The sequence below is a fragment of the Alligator mississippiensis genome, chromosome 5 (genome assembly GCF_030867095.1).
Source record: "Alligator mississippiensis isolate rAllMis1 chromosome 5, rAllMis1, whole genome shotgun sequence".
Lineage (NCBI taxonomy): Eukaryota > Metazoa > Chordata > Crocodylia > Alligatoridae > Alligator > Alligator mississippiensis.
Window position 1 is genome coordinate 183,318,179 of NC_081828.1, and position 14,582 is coordinate 183,332,760.

Genomic DNA, 14,582 nt, shown 5'->3' on the forward strand with positions numbered 1-14,582 from the left:
GTCTCCTCCACGTGCACTACGTCTGAAACAGAAAGCAGATTAGCCATTTCAGTATGGAGCTGTACATGTGCTAATAACATCTGCCTGATCTCTGTGATATATTCTGCATATATGCTAAGCCTGAGATGTCCTTTTCTTGACTGGTCCACAAAGCATCACTTTACTACTTACGAATCCTTCCCAAAGTTCCATGGTAACTACAAGAGACTAACCGACTAATAATGACCAGTTTTTAGGTTTGTCAAAAGCCAAGGGGAAAGTCCATCTATAGCACCAGACAGAGCCATCCTTAGGGGTGCACAGGGCCTGGGGCATATCAGCCTCTGTGGGGCCCAGGGAAGCAGGGGTGGGTGGCGAGTAGCCGGAAGCAGAGGGAGGGTGGGGGGTGGCAAGTAGCCAGAGCTGGCAGCACTTGGCGGCAGCAGAGCCAGCGGCTCTTGGCAGTGGTGGCGACTGTGGCAGGGCCTGTACAGCACTGTCTGTGGGGGTCCCCAAAGTGCGGGGCCCAGGGTGGTTGCCCCATTTCGTTCCCTCCCTAGGGACAGCCCTGGCACCACAGTAAGACAGAACTAGTGAACCCAGCAAGTGCCTAAATGGCATTGCCTGGTGCCATAATCAAGCAAAAAAGAAGTACCCATAGAGTTAGAGTTTTCTGCAGAGCTTCTGCTTAGTCAGTCAGTCCCCAGTCTGTACTGGCGCATGGGATTGTTCTGTCCAAAATGAAGGACTTTGCATTTGTCCTTGCTGAACATCATGAGATTTCTTTTGGCCCAATCCTCCAATTGGTCTAGGTCACTCTGAATCCTAGCCCTAGCCTCCAGTATATCTACTACACCCACCAACTTGGTGCCACCTGCAAACTTACTAAGAGTGCACTCTATCCACTCTATCCCATCTTCCAGGTCACTGATGAAAATATTGAACAAAACCAACCCCAGGACCAACCTCTGGGGTACTGCATTTGATACCAGCTGCCAACTAGGCATCAAACCATTGACTTACTACCCTCTGAGCATGACAATCCAGTCATTTTTCTATTCACCTTGCAGTCCATTCATCCAACCCATACTTCTTAAACACGCATGCTAGAATGTTTTAGGAGATTGTACCAGAAACCTTGCTAAAGTCAAGGTATACCACATCCACTGGCCTCCTTGCATCCAGATCTAGTCAGTCATCTCATGATAGATAGCAGTCAGCTTTGTATGGCATGACTTGCCCTTGGTGAATCCATGCTGACTGTCCCTAATTACCACCTTCTCCTACAAGTGCTTAGAAAATACTGACAGCCCTGGAGCTAGCAGAGGTGGGGCTGAGGAGAGAGTTGGTTCAGCAGCCTCCTCCAAGGCTGCTGGAATGCTCCCTCCTGCTGGCCAAGAGGGTTGGTGCAGAGAAGCTCAATCCCACCTGACCAAACAGGTGAACATCTGTTGGGTTGGGCAGGGAGGGGTGAAGGGGCACTCTAACTCATAGCACTTTGTATAAAGTACCATGAGTTAGAGCACAGGCCTTACCATTTGTAGACACCCATGACCAGCACCTGTATGTGGTTCTGATCTCTGAGTTTTCATTTGTAGTATGCTTGTAGTGCTTAGTCTTTCAGCTCTGTGGGCCAGATGAGTGGCATGGGACCGAACAACAGGCTGGATCCTTTGTGGGGTGAGTGCTCAGATTGGGCCCCACACACCTGGATCAGGACCTGCATTGCCCTGGCTTGGCCCTACATGCCAAGACTTGGCAACACACTCTCAGGCCCAAGCTCTGCAGCAGGATTTGACCTCATCCTGCCTGATATACCAGTGGGGCCACACTGTTTGGCCCACTTGGCTCCCCACAGAACCAGAAATTTGGTAGCAGGGAAGTGGCAGTTAATGCTGCCACCGCTTCCCTGATGCCAGATTTTCAATCCCATGGGGAGCCCAGAAGGCCAGATAAACTGGCTCCACAGGATGCATCTAGCCCACAAGGTGGAGGTTGAGCACCCTTGGGCTGGGAGAACATGGGAGAAGCGATGTCCCATTGTCCTGTATTATCATTAATTGAACCAGCTATAGTTAGAAAAAAGCTGCTAGACAAGCTTTCAGTTTCTTTTTGTTCTACCTGAAAACTTGTCTAGCAGATCTCCTAAATATATAGTTAGTCCAATAAAAGATAATACCAGGTACCTTCCTTGACACAAGATGACAGGTCCTGCTCAGATCAGGAGCAGCAGCAGGATCAAGGAAGTGAAAACTACTTTGGTGAGCTATTTATTAACCTGAACCCTCAGAGCAGTGTTTATTAGCCAGTTATTTGTAGATCTTTAGAAGAGATTTATATGCAGTGATCTGATGCCTTGTCAGAAAGGGTGTCTTGGACTTAGGAGACCAAAGAAGACAGAATACCAATGCTAATAAAAGAAGCAAATAAACAGACCAGCAAAGCTTGCACTATGGCATACCTGAGTGTCAAAGAAAAGAAGTTTATTCACTCGCAGATAATCCCTGTTGGGATATATCTTTGGGTTTGGGGATTAGTAGAAAGTAACGTTGCTTCTGGGAATACTACTTTATGCTTGCTGCTAGTCCTGTTGAAGTCAAGGAGCCTACAAAAATAGAAAATATAATATTAGGTTTTTAATGCAGGCATTCAACCTATAATTTATCCTGTTTTGCCTCAGTAGTGCCCCTGTTGTCATGTTACGGATCTAAATCTTCTGCATTTCATTGACATGGTGGATAAATTAAGTTTTGACTTTACTTGAGGGTTATTTTGTTGCTTAAATAAAGGGGAGTTGTGGTGTTAATGTCCTTTACTTTTTAAGAATGGGGGATAGAATCTATCTATATATTTTAATGAGAGTATTTCTTTAAATAGCTATATGTAGAAACTCTTTAAAATACAGGCTATTCATCCATGTCCTAATTACCAACTTAAAAATGTAGCCCTCCCACCTCTCTGATTTATTCAGGGCTTATTAAAAATAGGGATTATTGACTCGATCAATCCTGGTAGCTCTTGTGGAGCCATTATCTTCTATTGTGTAAATCCTCCTCAGTTCAGAGATTATTGATCTGAAAGACACTAACAGCTCCTTTGGGTCCATTACAGTCTAGTGTGTCAATGCGGCTGCCATGCAAGGGCAAAAAGTCCATCTGCTAACAATCTTTAAGGCACACTGCTAGAGGAAAAAAGTTACTGAACCTCACAGAGGAGATGCTCCTCTCAATTAAACAAGTAGGGACTTTTTTTTTAACTTCTATTTGCCCACTGTGCCCAGAGGCTTAGTTATGTTATAGACTGATACCATGAAGCAGCTAACTGTGCAGAGTAGGTTTTTGGCATTGTTAAAAATATAAAATATTCAAAGGTCTTGATTTTTCTTTGCAACCTTTAAAGCCAAGATATAAAGCCTTAGAAATATGGGTTTTATACTAAAAGTACATTGTGACAGTACATCCAGAAACAAGTCACATTACAAACTCAATTAGCTGGTGTAATATTATTCATTACACAGGCTTGGAAAAATTAATTCATTCCAGACTTCAAGATGGAAATTTTTATTTGTAGATGACAAAAAGTGTCACATTTCTACTCTCATGTTTCTTTTTTAACACCAAACCAGAGACACTATCATAGAAGCAACTTAAAAAGCTGTACAGATCTTATTGTGCATCAGGCCAGAATAGAAAGCACTGTCAAGAGCAGGCAGTATCCTTTCACATGCTTTTTACATTTCAAGTTTTCTAGGACAGTAGAATTTATACCTATATCCTTAGGCAATCACCTAAAAGAAAGATAGGATTATAGCAAGTGGCTCTTATAACAGCCAGCATCTATATTATGCAAAGCCTTTATGATAAATATCCGGAATGGTAAAAAAGGGCTGTCTGTCTTCCAGTGGAGAATAGGCTAGCATGACAATGCTGCTCTGAAAGGCAGCAGGTCCTTTGAATGTTTTTGTGATATACAGCAGTCTGGCTTTTCATTGAATTGGGTTGAGCAGAGTAATTTCTAAATGTGTCCTAAACTAGACCATCTACATATTTACTGTTACAGATTGGCATCAGAGAGCATTTTAAGGCAAGATCAGCAGAACATGCTTGTCTAATACTTGTGTCATCTTCCTAAGCTTTCCAATTCAGGAACTTGTAGTTACAGTAAAGCGGGGTGCATGGTGGTGCTTGTCACAACTATTCCCTATATTTTTAATTAAGTGGGAGCATTCTTCATATATAGCTAAGGCTTCATATAGACCCATTAACTAAATGTTTCTCTCAGTTGCCTGGATTATAGCACCTCCTGTTTTGGCAGCAGTGTGGTCCTTGTGGACAGTATGCCTGTATTTTTCATCCATCTGTTCCAGGAGACTCATATTCTTGCCTACAGAACCCAATCTGCTCAGCCTGAATGACAGGATCAAGTTCTAATGTTGAACAATAGCTGTGAAGTGTGTCAACTATTGCTTTCAAGTTAATAGCATGGGTTCTCTGAAATAGAATAGATTCTTAAATGACAATGTTAGTTCTTTCATTGCAGATGGACACAGTTAATTCACAGCAGAATGGGTAAATTTATTCACTGATCCAATGTAGCTGGGAATTCCATTTATTGGAAGGATATTGAAAGAATATGTCTGCACATTTTAAGAGCAGGACATTTTTATTTCTAGTCTTGAGACACATGACTTAATCTCTTCTGGTTGCCACCATCTCCCAAAATCCACAGCAGGGGTGATCTGTGTTCCAAGTTGCCAGGGCTTCTCTGTTGTTTAAGACAGGTTTCATGTATCTTGTTGAACAGATTCCTAATGTCAGTACCATCTGTTCCCTGTGTCACCACCCAAACTTCCTTCTCACAAATATTCAGTGCTCATTGACATCACCTGGAGCAACTCCAAGGAACACACAGAGTTCCCTTTTGACTTTGAACTGGACCCCAGAAATATGCACCACCTCTCTAGCTTGCTAGTGAATTGAATGCAATAGGTAAAAGGCACCAAACCTTAGTGTCCTTCTGCTCATTCCCATATTTTGTAGACTTTTCACACATCTAAAAAAGGGCAGCAGGTGCCTTTTTCCTGGTTCCTCATTAAGTGTGTGATCCTGTGAAGTACTTTATCACTCTGGCACCAGTGCAGAAAAAAACTCAAGAGTTAAGCACAGAGCTGGATTGTGACTAGGGTGATCAGCATTTTGGAGGAACTAGCATCGGGAAAAATTAAGGAAGGCTGGGATGCAGAGTCAGTGTAGAACGGCTTCAGTGCTACCTTCATCTTACTGTCCCTTTTAGTTACCAGATATTAGGACAGACCTTCTGACTGCCATAAACTTCCAGTTTTCCCAGATCAGCTATCTGCTCTTTAAACTTCCCTGTACTCTAGGAAAATTCTGGCTCAAAACTGAATTATTAAGAAAGGAATAGGACTCTTCTTTGGAGTCTATCAATGTAGTTGTCCATGCTTTGCTATAGCAACAGGGCCAAATAGGAGAAGCAGATTTAAATAAGAGCTTTTGCAGTTCTACCCCTCTGGTGCCTTCACAAAAATCACTAATGAAATTCTGCCAATTTTTGGAAACGTGGTGGTTTTGTTAACATTCCCTGCTGATTTCTGGGCATTTGTTGTATTGCATTTTCTCCAGTGTATGCTACAATATCTGTTGTTGTGAAGGGGGCACATGACCATTCTTTTAAGTGCTTACCATTGATTCTCTCTCTTTTTTCTCTGTTGTTTCATATAGGTAGATAACTTGAATGGCCTTCTGTTTGTCTCATTATTCAGAGATGCCTAGCAGCATATTATTCGATAGAGCAGAATGGACTGGTGCCCGTGCTAGCTTCTTTAGTTTCTAGTCTTGCTAGAAAGACACCTGTCTGAATCATGTTTGTGGTTGCCAGGACATGATATATATGGAAACTGAATGACACTTGTAACTTTCTCCTCTTTTGTTAAATTACTTTAGGGTTCTGTCTTTCAAACTTTCCACAAAGCAGTAGAGCCATCCCTTATTTCCTTTCCTATTCTTAGGGGCTCAAAGGGATGCTTAAGAATAATGTGTGTTTAAAGTTCAGCTAAATTTGAGAAGAGAGATTAAGGGAAAAGTTTGAGGGCATGATTTTCAAAAATGCTGAACACTTTCTAGGACCTAATGAAATTCTTGCATACTGCAGGTGCTCAGAACCACAGCAAATTGACAAAGCAAGCAAAACTCTGGCTTGCATCCATAGATGCTTCTCTAGCAAATCCCAGGATGTCATCCTCCCACTGTACTTGGCCTTGGTGAGGCCGCAGCTGAAGTACTGCGTCCAGTTCTGGGCTCCACAATTTAAAAAGGATGTGGGGAATCTTGAGAGGGTCCAGAGGAGAGCCACATGCATGATCAGAGGGCAGGAAAACAGGCCTTACAATGAGAGGCTGAGAGCTATGGGACTCTTCAGCCTGGAAAAGCTCAGGCTCAGGAGGGATCTGGTGGCTGCCTATAAGTATATAAGGCGTGTGCATCAGGATCTGGGGGAATGCCTGTTCACCAGAGTGCCCCATGGGATGACAAGGTCAAACGGTCACAAACTTCTCCAAGACTGTTTCAGGCTGGACATAAGGAAGAACTTCTTTACACTCTGAGCCCCCAAGGCCTGGGACAGACTGCCACCAGAGGTGGTGCAAGCACCTAGTCTGGACTCCTTTAAGAGTCAATTGGACATTTATCTTGCTGGGATCCTGTGACCCCAGCTGACTTCCTGCCCCTGGGGCAGGAGACTGGACTTGATGATCTTCTGAGGTCCCTTCCATCCCTAATGTCTATGAAATCTGTTAAGCTTAGCTTGTTTCTCACTCAGGGATGTAAATGTTGTTGTATCTGATTAGGAAACAGCAGTGTCCATGAATCAGTGAACCACACCCTGTTGCTCTTAGCACCCCAGCTATGGTCAGTTTAAAGATTGTGGATGGATACAAGTAGAAGTGGTCTTCAAGGACAGCAGAAAAAAAATATTTGTTTATCCCCGCCCCCCCCAACAAGAGAAACAAAAAATCTATAAAGCACTAAACCAAACTTCTCTTTTTCAGCAGCTTTGAATGGGTAGAAGTCTCTAAAAACAGGCATGTTTTGCCTCAGAAGTTCAGATTGTGAATTTTGGTGGTGATCAGCCTTCCACTAAAGCTGTATACCCTATGGCTCTGTTTTTGTTTTACTAACAACCTTGTTAGTCTGTGTTTCTTAAAATAGTTTGGCCTGATGCAGCTCTTAATCAGTCTATCCTGATAACTTGGTTAGTTGCAGTGGAAAACAAATATTGTTTTGCTTTATTTCCATAGATTCATAGATTCATAGATGTTAGGGTCTGAAGGGACCTCAATAGATCATCGAGTCCAACCCCCTGCATAAGCAGGAAAGAGTGCTGGGTCTAGATGACCCCAGCTAGATACTCATCTAACCTCCTCTTGAAGACCCCCAGGGTAGGGGAGAGCACCACCTCCCTTGGGAGCCCGTTCCACACCTTGGCCACTCGAACTGTGAAGAAGTTCTTCCTAATGTCCAATCTAAATCTGCTCTCTGCTAGCTTGTGGCCATTGTTTCTTGTAACCCCCGGGGGCGCCTTGGTGAATAAATACTCACCAATTCCCTTCTGTGCCCCCGTGATGAACTTAAAGGCAGCCACAAGGTCGCCTCTCAACCTTCTCTTGCGGAGGCTGAAAAGGTCCAGTTTCTCTAGTCTCTCCTCATAGGGCTTGGTCTGCAGGCCCTTGACCATACGAGTTGCCCTTCTCTGGACCCTCTCCAGGTTATCCACATCCTTCTTGAAGTGAGTTGCCCAGAACTGCACGCAGTACTCCACCTGCGGTCTGACCAGCGCCCTATAGAGGGGAAGTATCACCTCCCTGGACCTATTTGTCATGCATCTGCTGATGCACGATAAAGTGCCATTGGCTTTTCTGATGGCTTCGTCACACTGCCGGCTCATGTTCATCTTGGAGTCCACTAGGACTCCAAGATCCCTTTCCACTTCCGTGCCACCCAGCAGGTCATTCCCTAGGCTGTAGGTGTGCTGGACATTTTTCCTCCCTAGGTGCAGCACTTTGCATTTCTCCTTGTTGAACTGCATCCTGTTGTTTTCTGCCCACTTGTCCAACCTGTCCAGGTCTGCCTGCAGCTGTTCCCTGCCCTCCGGCGTGTCCACTTCTCCCCATAGCTTTGTGTCATCTGCGAACTTGGACAGAGTACATTTGACTCCCTCGTCCAAGTCGCTGATGAAGACATTAAAGAGTATCGGTCCAAGGATCGAGCCCTGCGGGACCCCACTGCCCACACCCTTCCAGGTCGAGACCAACCCATCCACCACGACTCTTTGGGTGCGACCCTCTAGCCAATTCGCCACCCACTGGACTGTGCAGTCATCCACATCACAGCCTCTTAGCTTGTTCACCAGTATGGGGTGGGATACCGTATCGAAGGCCTTCCTGAAGTCTAAGTATACTACATCCACCCCTCCTCCTGTGTCCAGGCGTTTCGTAACCTGGTCATAGAAAGAGACTAGATTGGTCAGGCACGATCTGCCCGCCACAAACCCGTGCTGGTTTCCCCTCAGCATAATTTGCCCTGCTGGGCTCTCACAAATGTGAGCCTTGATAATTTTTTCAAAGACTTTACCAAGGATGGAGGTGAGACTGACTGGCCTATAGTTGCCTGGGTCCTCCTTCTTCCCCTTTTTGAAAATGGGGACCACGTTAGCCCTTTTCCAGTCCTCCGGGACTTGGCCCGTGCGCCACGAGCGTTCGAATATTCCTGCCAGTGGCTCTGCAATGATGTTGGCCAGTGCCTTCAGCACCCTCGGATGGAGCCCATCCGGGCCTGCCGATTTAAAGGCATCCAGTTCTTCCAAATGACTCTGCACCACCTCAGGATCTACGTATGGAAGTCTGGCGCCTTGCTGCTGCCTCTCTACAACCCCAGTGAGAGACTTGTCGTGCCCCTCACTTAGGAACACTGAGGCAAAGAACTCGTTGAGGAGTTCAACCTTGTCCCCCCTATGTTCCTTTACACTAAAACCCTGCCAACATTTATGTGAACAATTTTACATACATGCATTATCATTTTACTTAATGAGACTGCTCTGTACATGTGATATTATTCACTGTGTACTAGCTTTTGGCAGGAACAAGTTTTCAGTTCAGTAAAACTTGTTTGTTTGGTTTGGAGTTTCATGCTTGTCTCTCTGGACCAAGAATGCACTAAAGGGACTGTCTGACGGCCAAAGTATTTCAGGAATTGATCTGAAATGAAAACATAAAGCTTGGAAATGGATCCTGTGAAATGAGTCCAACAATGCTTGGATTACACAATAGTAGAATTAGCCTTCAATAATGCCAGGAATAATACACAAAAAGGACATCACTATTCCATTGAACTAGTTTGCAAAATGTCCATTAAAAGGCAAAACTTTGTAGTTAAAATATAAAAGCTTTTTCTCCTTTCTTTTTAAATTGGAGCTGCTAAGCTAAGCTCCACTTTGCAGTTAAAATGAAATGGTTTAATCCTATACCACATGAAAGGAAAATGTCAGCAATTAAGTCAGATGAAAAAGCTTTGTTAGTGAAGGAATGCATGGCTGGAACTTGCCCTCAAAAGCTTTACAAGAAAAACAGTCATTTATTTAGGCCATGTCTTCATAGAACACAAAAGAAATAAACTGATAATGGATTGGCACTTCAGGGGAACCAAAGGCTTTTAATAAAAAATTCTTGGACCACCCTCTTCCTCCTAAATATCAAACTGTTCAGATGTAACCTTCCAGTAACCTTACTGGCATGCACTACAGTGTGATTCACTAGGATGCCCCTATTCTTTTCGTTTTAGGCTCCTGCTCACATGGCTATTGGGAATGTCAGAATGGCAAATGTTACAGACCAGAACAAAGCTGTGATTTTGCGGATGACTGTGGGGATAATACCGACGAGAATGAATGCGGTACTTCCTGCACCTTTGAAAGAGGCAGATGTGGTTGGCAAAATTCCCTAACTGACAACTTTGACTGGACTCTGGGAGACGGCTCGCCTCAAAGTCTTAGACCTCCCAAGGATCACACGCTTGGAAATAAAAATGGTACGTTGTTGATTCACACACAAGGATATAATCACATTCACAAAACTTCTCATGTCTTCCCCATGATACAGCAGGAGGGCTCTATATATCTAATTAAGGTGACATTATTAATAAGTGAAACATTTAACTGGATACTAGGATCTTATATTAATTACTGTTCAACAGTGATTTTTATGTCAATAAAAGTTTGATTCCCAGTTGCCTTTTTTCTAAATAGTACAACATGTAATGAACAAGACAATTGGTTACTTGTCAAGAGAGAGACATCTGATACAGCCACAGACAATAAGGGTACAAGATCTATTAGGATCCATTCCAGCAGACTTTGAGATCATTTCTAGTAAGCATCTGGTGAAGTCTGAAGTATTACATAATCTGAAGCTTGTTAAAAAAAAATCATTCTGTTGTCTATCTCTGATACTCAGAAAAAACAGAACAATTTAAATGATTTCCAGCAGTTTTTCTTTTCAACTATATGACTAAAACACACCTTTTACAAAAGTGAAAGCCAGAATCAAGCAGAACCTTAATGTAGCATAGCAGCATAATCAGCAGTCTGGGAGTTTGACAACCACGGGATAAGATCACTCTCAATCATTCAGATCTCTGATTTTTTCCCCCTGTGGGTCTATACTTTTTGTTGCACTAAAAAACCTCAAATCAGTTTACGGTGGCCCATATCTGTTTGTTTATAGCAGGAGAGCATGGGCAGTCTAAAGGTGCCTGTGCTTTCCAGCTGCCTGAGGCATCAGCTCTGTGACCTTAGTTTTATTAAATGTCACTGGTAATTCAGTGAGGCAGACTTTTTCAAAATTATAGTAAGGCACTCATTGATACCCAAATGGAGCAAAATGCCCTTGTGCCTAGAAAAATATTTTTCTATCTAACTGCTAAATTGTACCTAGAGAGTATGTCCTAGAGAGAGATGAGCTGGATGTTTCAGGAAATAAGTGACCCAAGTGATTTGCTAGGACCGAGTCCCAACTACAAAGGTCAATCATTTTACAAAAGTAGCCTGTATACTCACTTCATTGGAAGTAGCTGGAGTGGCTACAGCTCTCACCATTTTCCATAAAACGTTCTTCCTTTGTCCCAGAGCATCCAGGTTCCTATTCTTTTCCTATATCTTTCAGCATTTTAAGTTCACTCTTGTATTTGAAATTTCCACTGTACAGTGCAGGAGCTTGAAATTCAAATCTTTCACTCCTCACAGAAGCCAAGGGTTTGAATTTAGCAGCTGCCAGAGGGAATCACTAGGATATATTATGTGGAGATGGGCTTTGGAAGGAGGATGGTTGAATCTTAAAAGGCCAGAGTTTATTTACAATTGTATACACAGGAGAACTTAGGAGCCTGTGGCAACTTGATAAGCAATAATCCTGTGTGTGGAATAGGTAGGGATAAATAAACACTGAAGCTTATTTGTACACTTATTGCCAAATTTAGGCAGTCTAGGCTGTTTACATTTAATGGTGTCAAAAATAAGAAACAGTGCAAGAGAAATACAGGGGACAGAAAACATGCTGCACACTTTTTTGGCTTTTAAAAAGCTCAGTTCTGGTTTAAATGCGGGGTTTTAAAAGTTATTGTTTGGTTCTGTGGTCGTTGTGTCTCATTGACATTCATGTCAAATTCTCTTGGCATACAAATAAAAAGGCTCTTGTTCAAATTGCTAGCCCTGCACATTCACCCTAGAATCTGAAAGGTAAGCTCTATTTTTCTTAATTCATGCATCATCAGTAATAAAAATAGTGCAAAACATAGGACAAGTTTTGCCCTTGATTACACCTCAGTAGTTACTCTGTAGCCTTGAAATTATCATGTGCTCATTTACATCTGAAACTGTTAAATATATCTTTCACGCCTACATTTTTTAATAAGGTTACAATACTGTAAGTGAGAACAGAATTTGGCTTTATAATCTGCGTTTGTATCATTTAATTGTGTTGATAATGAGTGAGCTAGAGCAGCATTCAGCTCAATCTGTTATAGCTTTATTGCCTGGTATGATAAGTGCAGTATTCAGAAATCACTCAATCCCAGATCCACAGAGAGGATTAGGTAGAATTCCAATGCCTTAGTTCCAATTTACAATCCTCCAAACACCAATTTATGGTACCACCTAACTCTGGAGGCCCCTAAAGTCTGTTGGTTTTCAGTTTTCAACATGAAGTTTCTCTCGGTATTTAAGGTGTTAGGCTTCCAGGCATGCGTCATTCTTGACAGGTGAAGCCTATTTCCCACTTAAACCTCATCAGGATTAACAAACTCTGTGTGCTTCTCCCTCCCTCCCCTGAGGGGCTCAATCTGGCAGGTATTCTTATAGCATAGGTAACTTGTCAGGCTCAGCAGAAAATGAAGAGGTGACTATAGCTTTCTTCTAAAACCTGGGTGAAGGTTTTGGTGCTGCTGTCATCTCCCTTGTATACAATACTGTAGTGGTTAGAACACTTGTTTAGGATGCAGGGTTAAATACTTACATCTGCCTAAAAGGATTGAAAATTATGTCTTCCAATATCTTGAATCCCCAATGACTAAGGTGGAAGGTGAACATGGGTTTAACCACTTATGGGTGCGTCCAGACAAGCGCGCACATGCCTTTTGCGCCATCTCAAACCCCTTTGAGATGGGGCAAGAGGCACATGTGGGAATGAAAAAATGTTCCCCGCACTGCAAGTTGGCAGCGCAGGGTAAAAATTAGACCCCTGGATATCCAGGGTTCTAAAAAAACCAAAGTTTAAAGAAGTGGGGCAGGGCATTGTCCTGTACCATGCCCTGAGGCAACTGGAGGCTGGGTCCTCCACAGAGATGCTCTGGCTGCCAAATCATCTCTATGGTTGGCCCCTTGCCCTGGTGCTGAAGCAGCTTCTTCAGCACCAGGGCTCCAGTACCATAAGTGAGGGGTCGGGGGGGCTGAAGGAGGGGGGAGGGGACTATAGGGAGGACCCCTGCTGGCCCTGCCAGCTCCCCCAGCACCCTCCAGCTCTGCCTTGCCCGTTCCCACCCCTGCCTGCGCCCCCGATCCTCCCAGTGCCTGGCCCTACCCCCCACCCACCCCCTAGCCCCCCCGATCCCTGGCCTGCCTGGCCGCATCCCCCCCAGCCTCCTGAGGCCCCCGCTCCCTGCCCTCCTACCCCAGCATCCTCAATTTAAAAAACAAAGGAAAAAACCCCCAGCACTTACCAGCAGTTGTAGCTGCAGTCAGGATCACTGGGGCCTTACCTGCAGAGCACAGGATTATTTTGCCCCAGGTGGCACAATTTGCTCCACAACAAAGTGCATGTCTGAACACATGCACTGAGCCAAAAAGCCCCGGCACCGCTTCTATTTGAGCTGCTGCAAGCACATGTGCTTGCATGTGTGGGCATGCCCTATGAGTGCTTGGACAACTAGCTGATTGTTTAAATCCATATTTTACATAAAGACAGTGCACTCTGCATTCTTCATGCTTTAAAAGAGAAGTCAGCCCTACTCAGAGCTTGAAAGCGAGGCTATAAGTGCTCCAAGTTCCACACAGTCCTTTCTGAGGGGGAAGAAGTAGGGCCATGTGAAATTTTGCCCTGTGTTTCGTTTCAAAGCTGGTTTGATGTGTTTCGATCCTGGGGTGGGGGAGGGTACCCACATGAGCTGGCCCTGCACCCCCTCGGGCTGGCTCCAGTACAGGGCCCAGGGCATATTAGGTCATGCAGAGACTGGTGCCTGATCCTGGGAGGGCTGCAGAGCTCTGCTGACTCCTCCTAGGAGTGTGGGGGCCCTATCTGCCTGCCAGATGACAGAAGGCTGGTGCTGCCAGTTGGGTGCTAGGAAGATTGGTGCTGCTGCTGAACTGGGGCCAGAGGCAGCACTGATCTTTCCAGAGCTGGGTGGACGAAACATCAAAGCAGCATTGAAACAGCAAAAAAGTTTTGATGAAACAAAATGGCACAGTGCTTTCGAAACTAAACAAAACTCTAAAAGAAACACTGTTCTGTTGAAATGTTAAAACAGACGTTGAAGTGGAATGGTGCTATTTTGCACAGCCCTAGGAAGAAGTGATTTCTTGACGGGACATATCTAAGATGCATCCTGGCCTCAGTGGGTAGAAACAGACATCACCTTTGAGCCACTATAAAAAATTTTAGGGTGGTACAAAGTGAAAGCAAAAAAGAGATCCATACCTTCTGTCAAATCATGAATGCTCAAATTTGTGGCCATGACAGAAGATAGTAATACATTGGGCCACTTTATTGTGACCCACATCTGTTTGTTAAGGGTAGGAGAGTAAGGGCAGTCTGAAGGTGCCTGTCCTCTCCAGCCACCTGAGGCACAGGGTCTGTGGGCTTGAGGAGCTTAGTTTTTGCATACCCTGAGAATTCCCAGGCAAATTCCCTCAAGCCTTGGGAGTGCCTGCCGTGTTTTCCCTGCCGACCTAGATGCATCCCAGGGATCTTCAGGGACATGTCTGGATAAGCAGAGAAAGTCACTGTTTTGCCCTGACAGGGCATATGTCTGCAAGCAGGGTTT

General features: G+C 44.2%; 1 protein-coding gene across 1 annotated transcript in view; it reads left to right on the top strand.

The window, feature by feature from the left end:
- Positions 1-14,582, top strand: part of MALRD1 (MAM and LDL receptor class A domain containing 1) — a 516,028-nt gene that overhangs the window by 262,636 nt on the left and 238,810 nt on the right. The window contains exon 26 of the mRNA XM_059729363.1: positions 9,834-10,079. Coding sequence (XP_059585346.1) covers positions 9,834-10,079 — 246 coding nt within the window. The remainder of the gene's footprint in view (positions 1-9,833; positions 10,080-14,582) is intronic.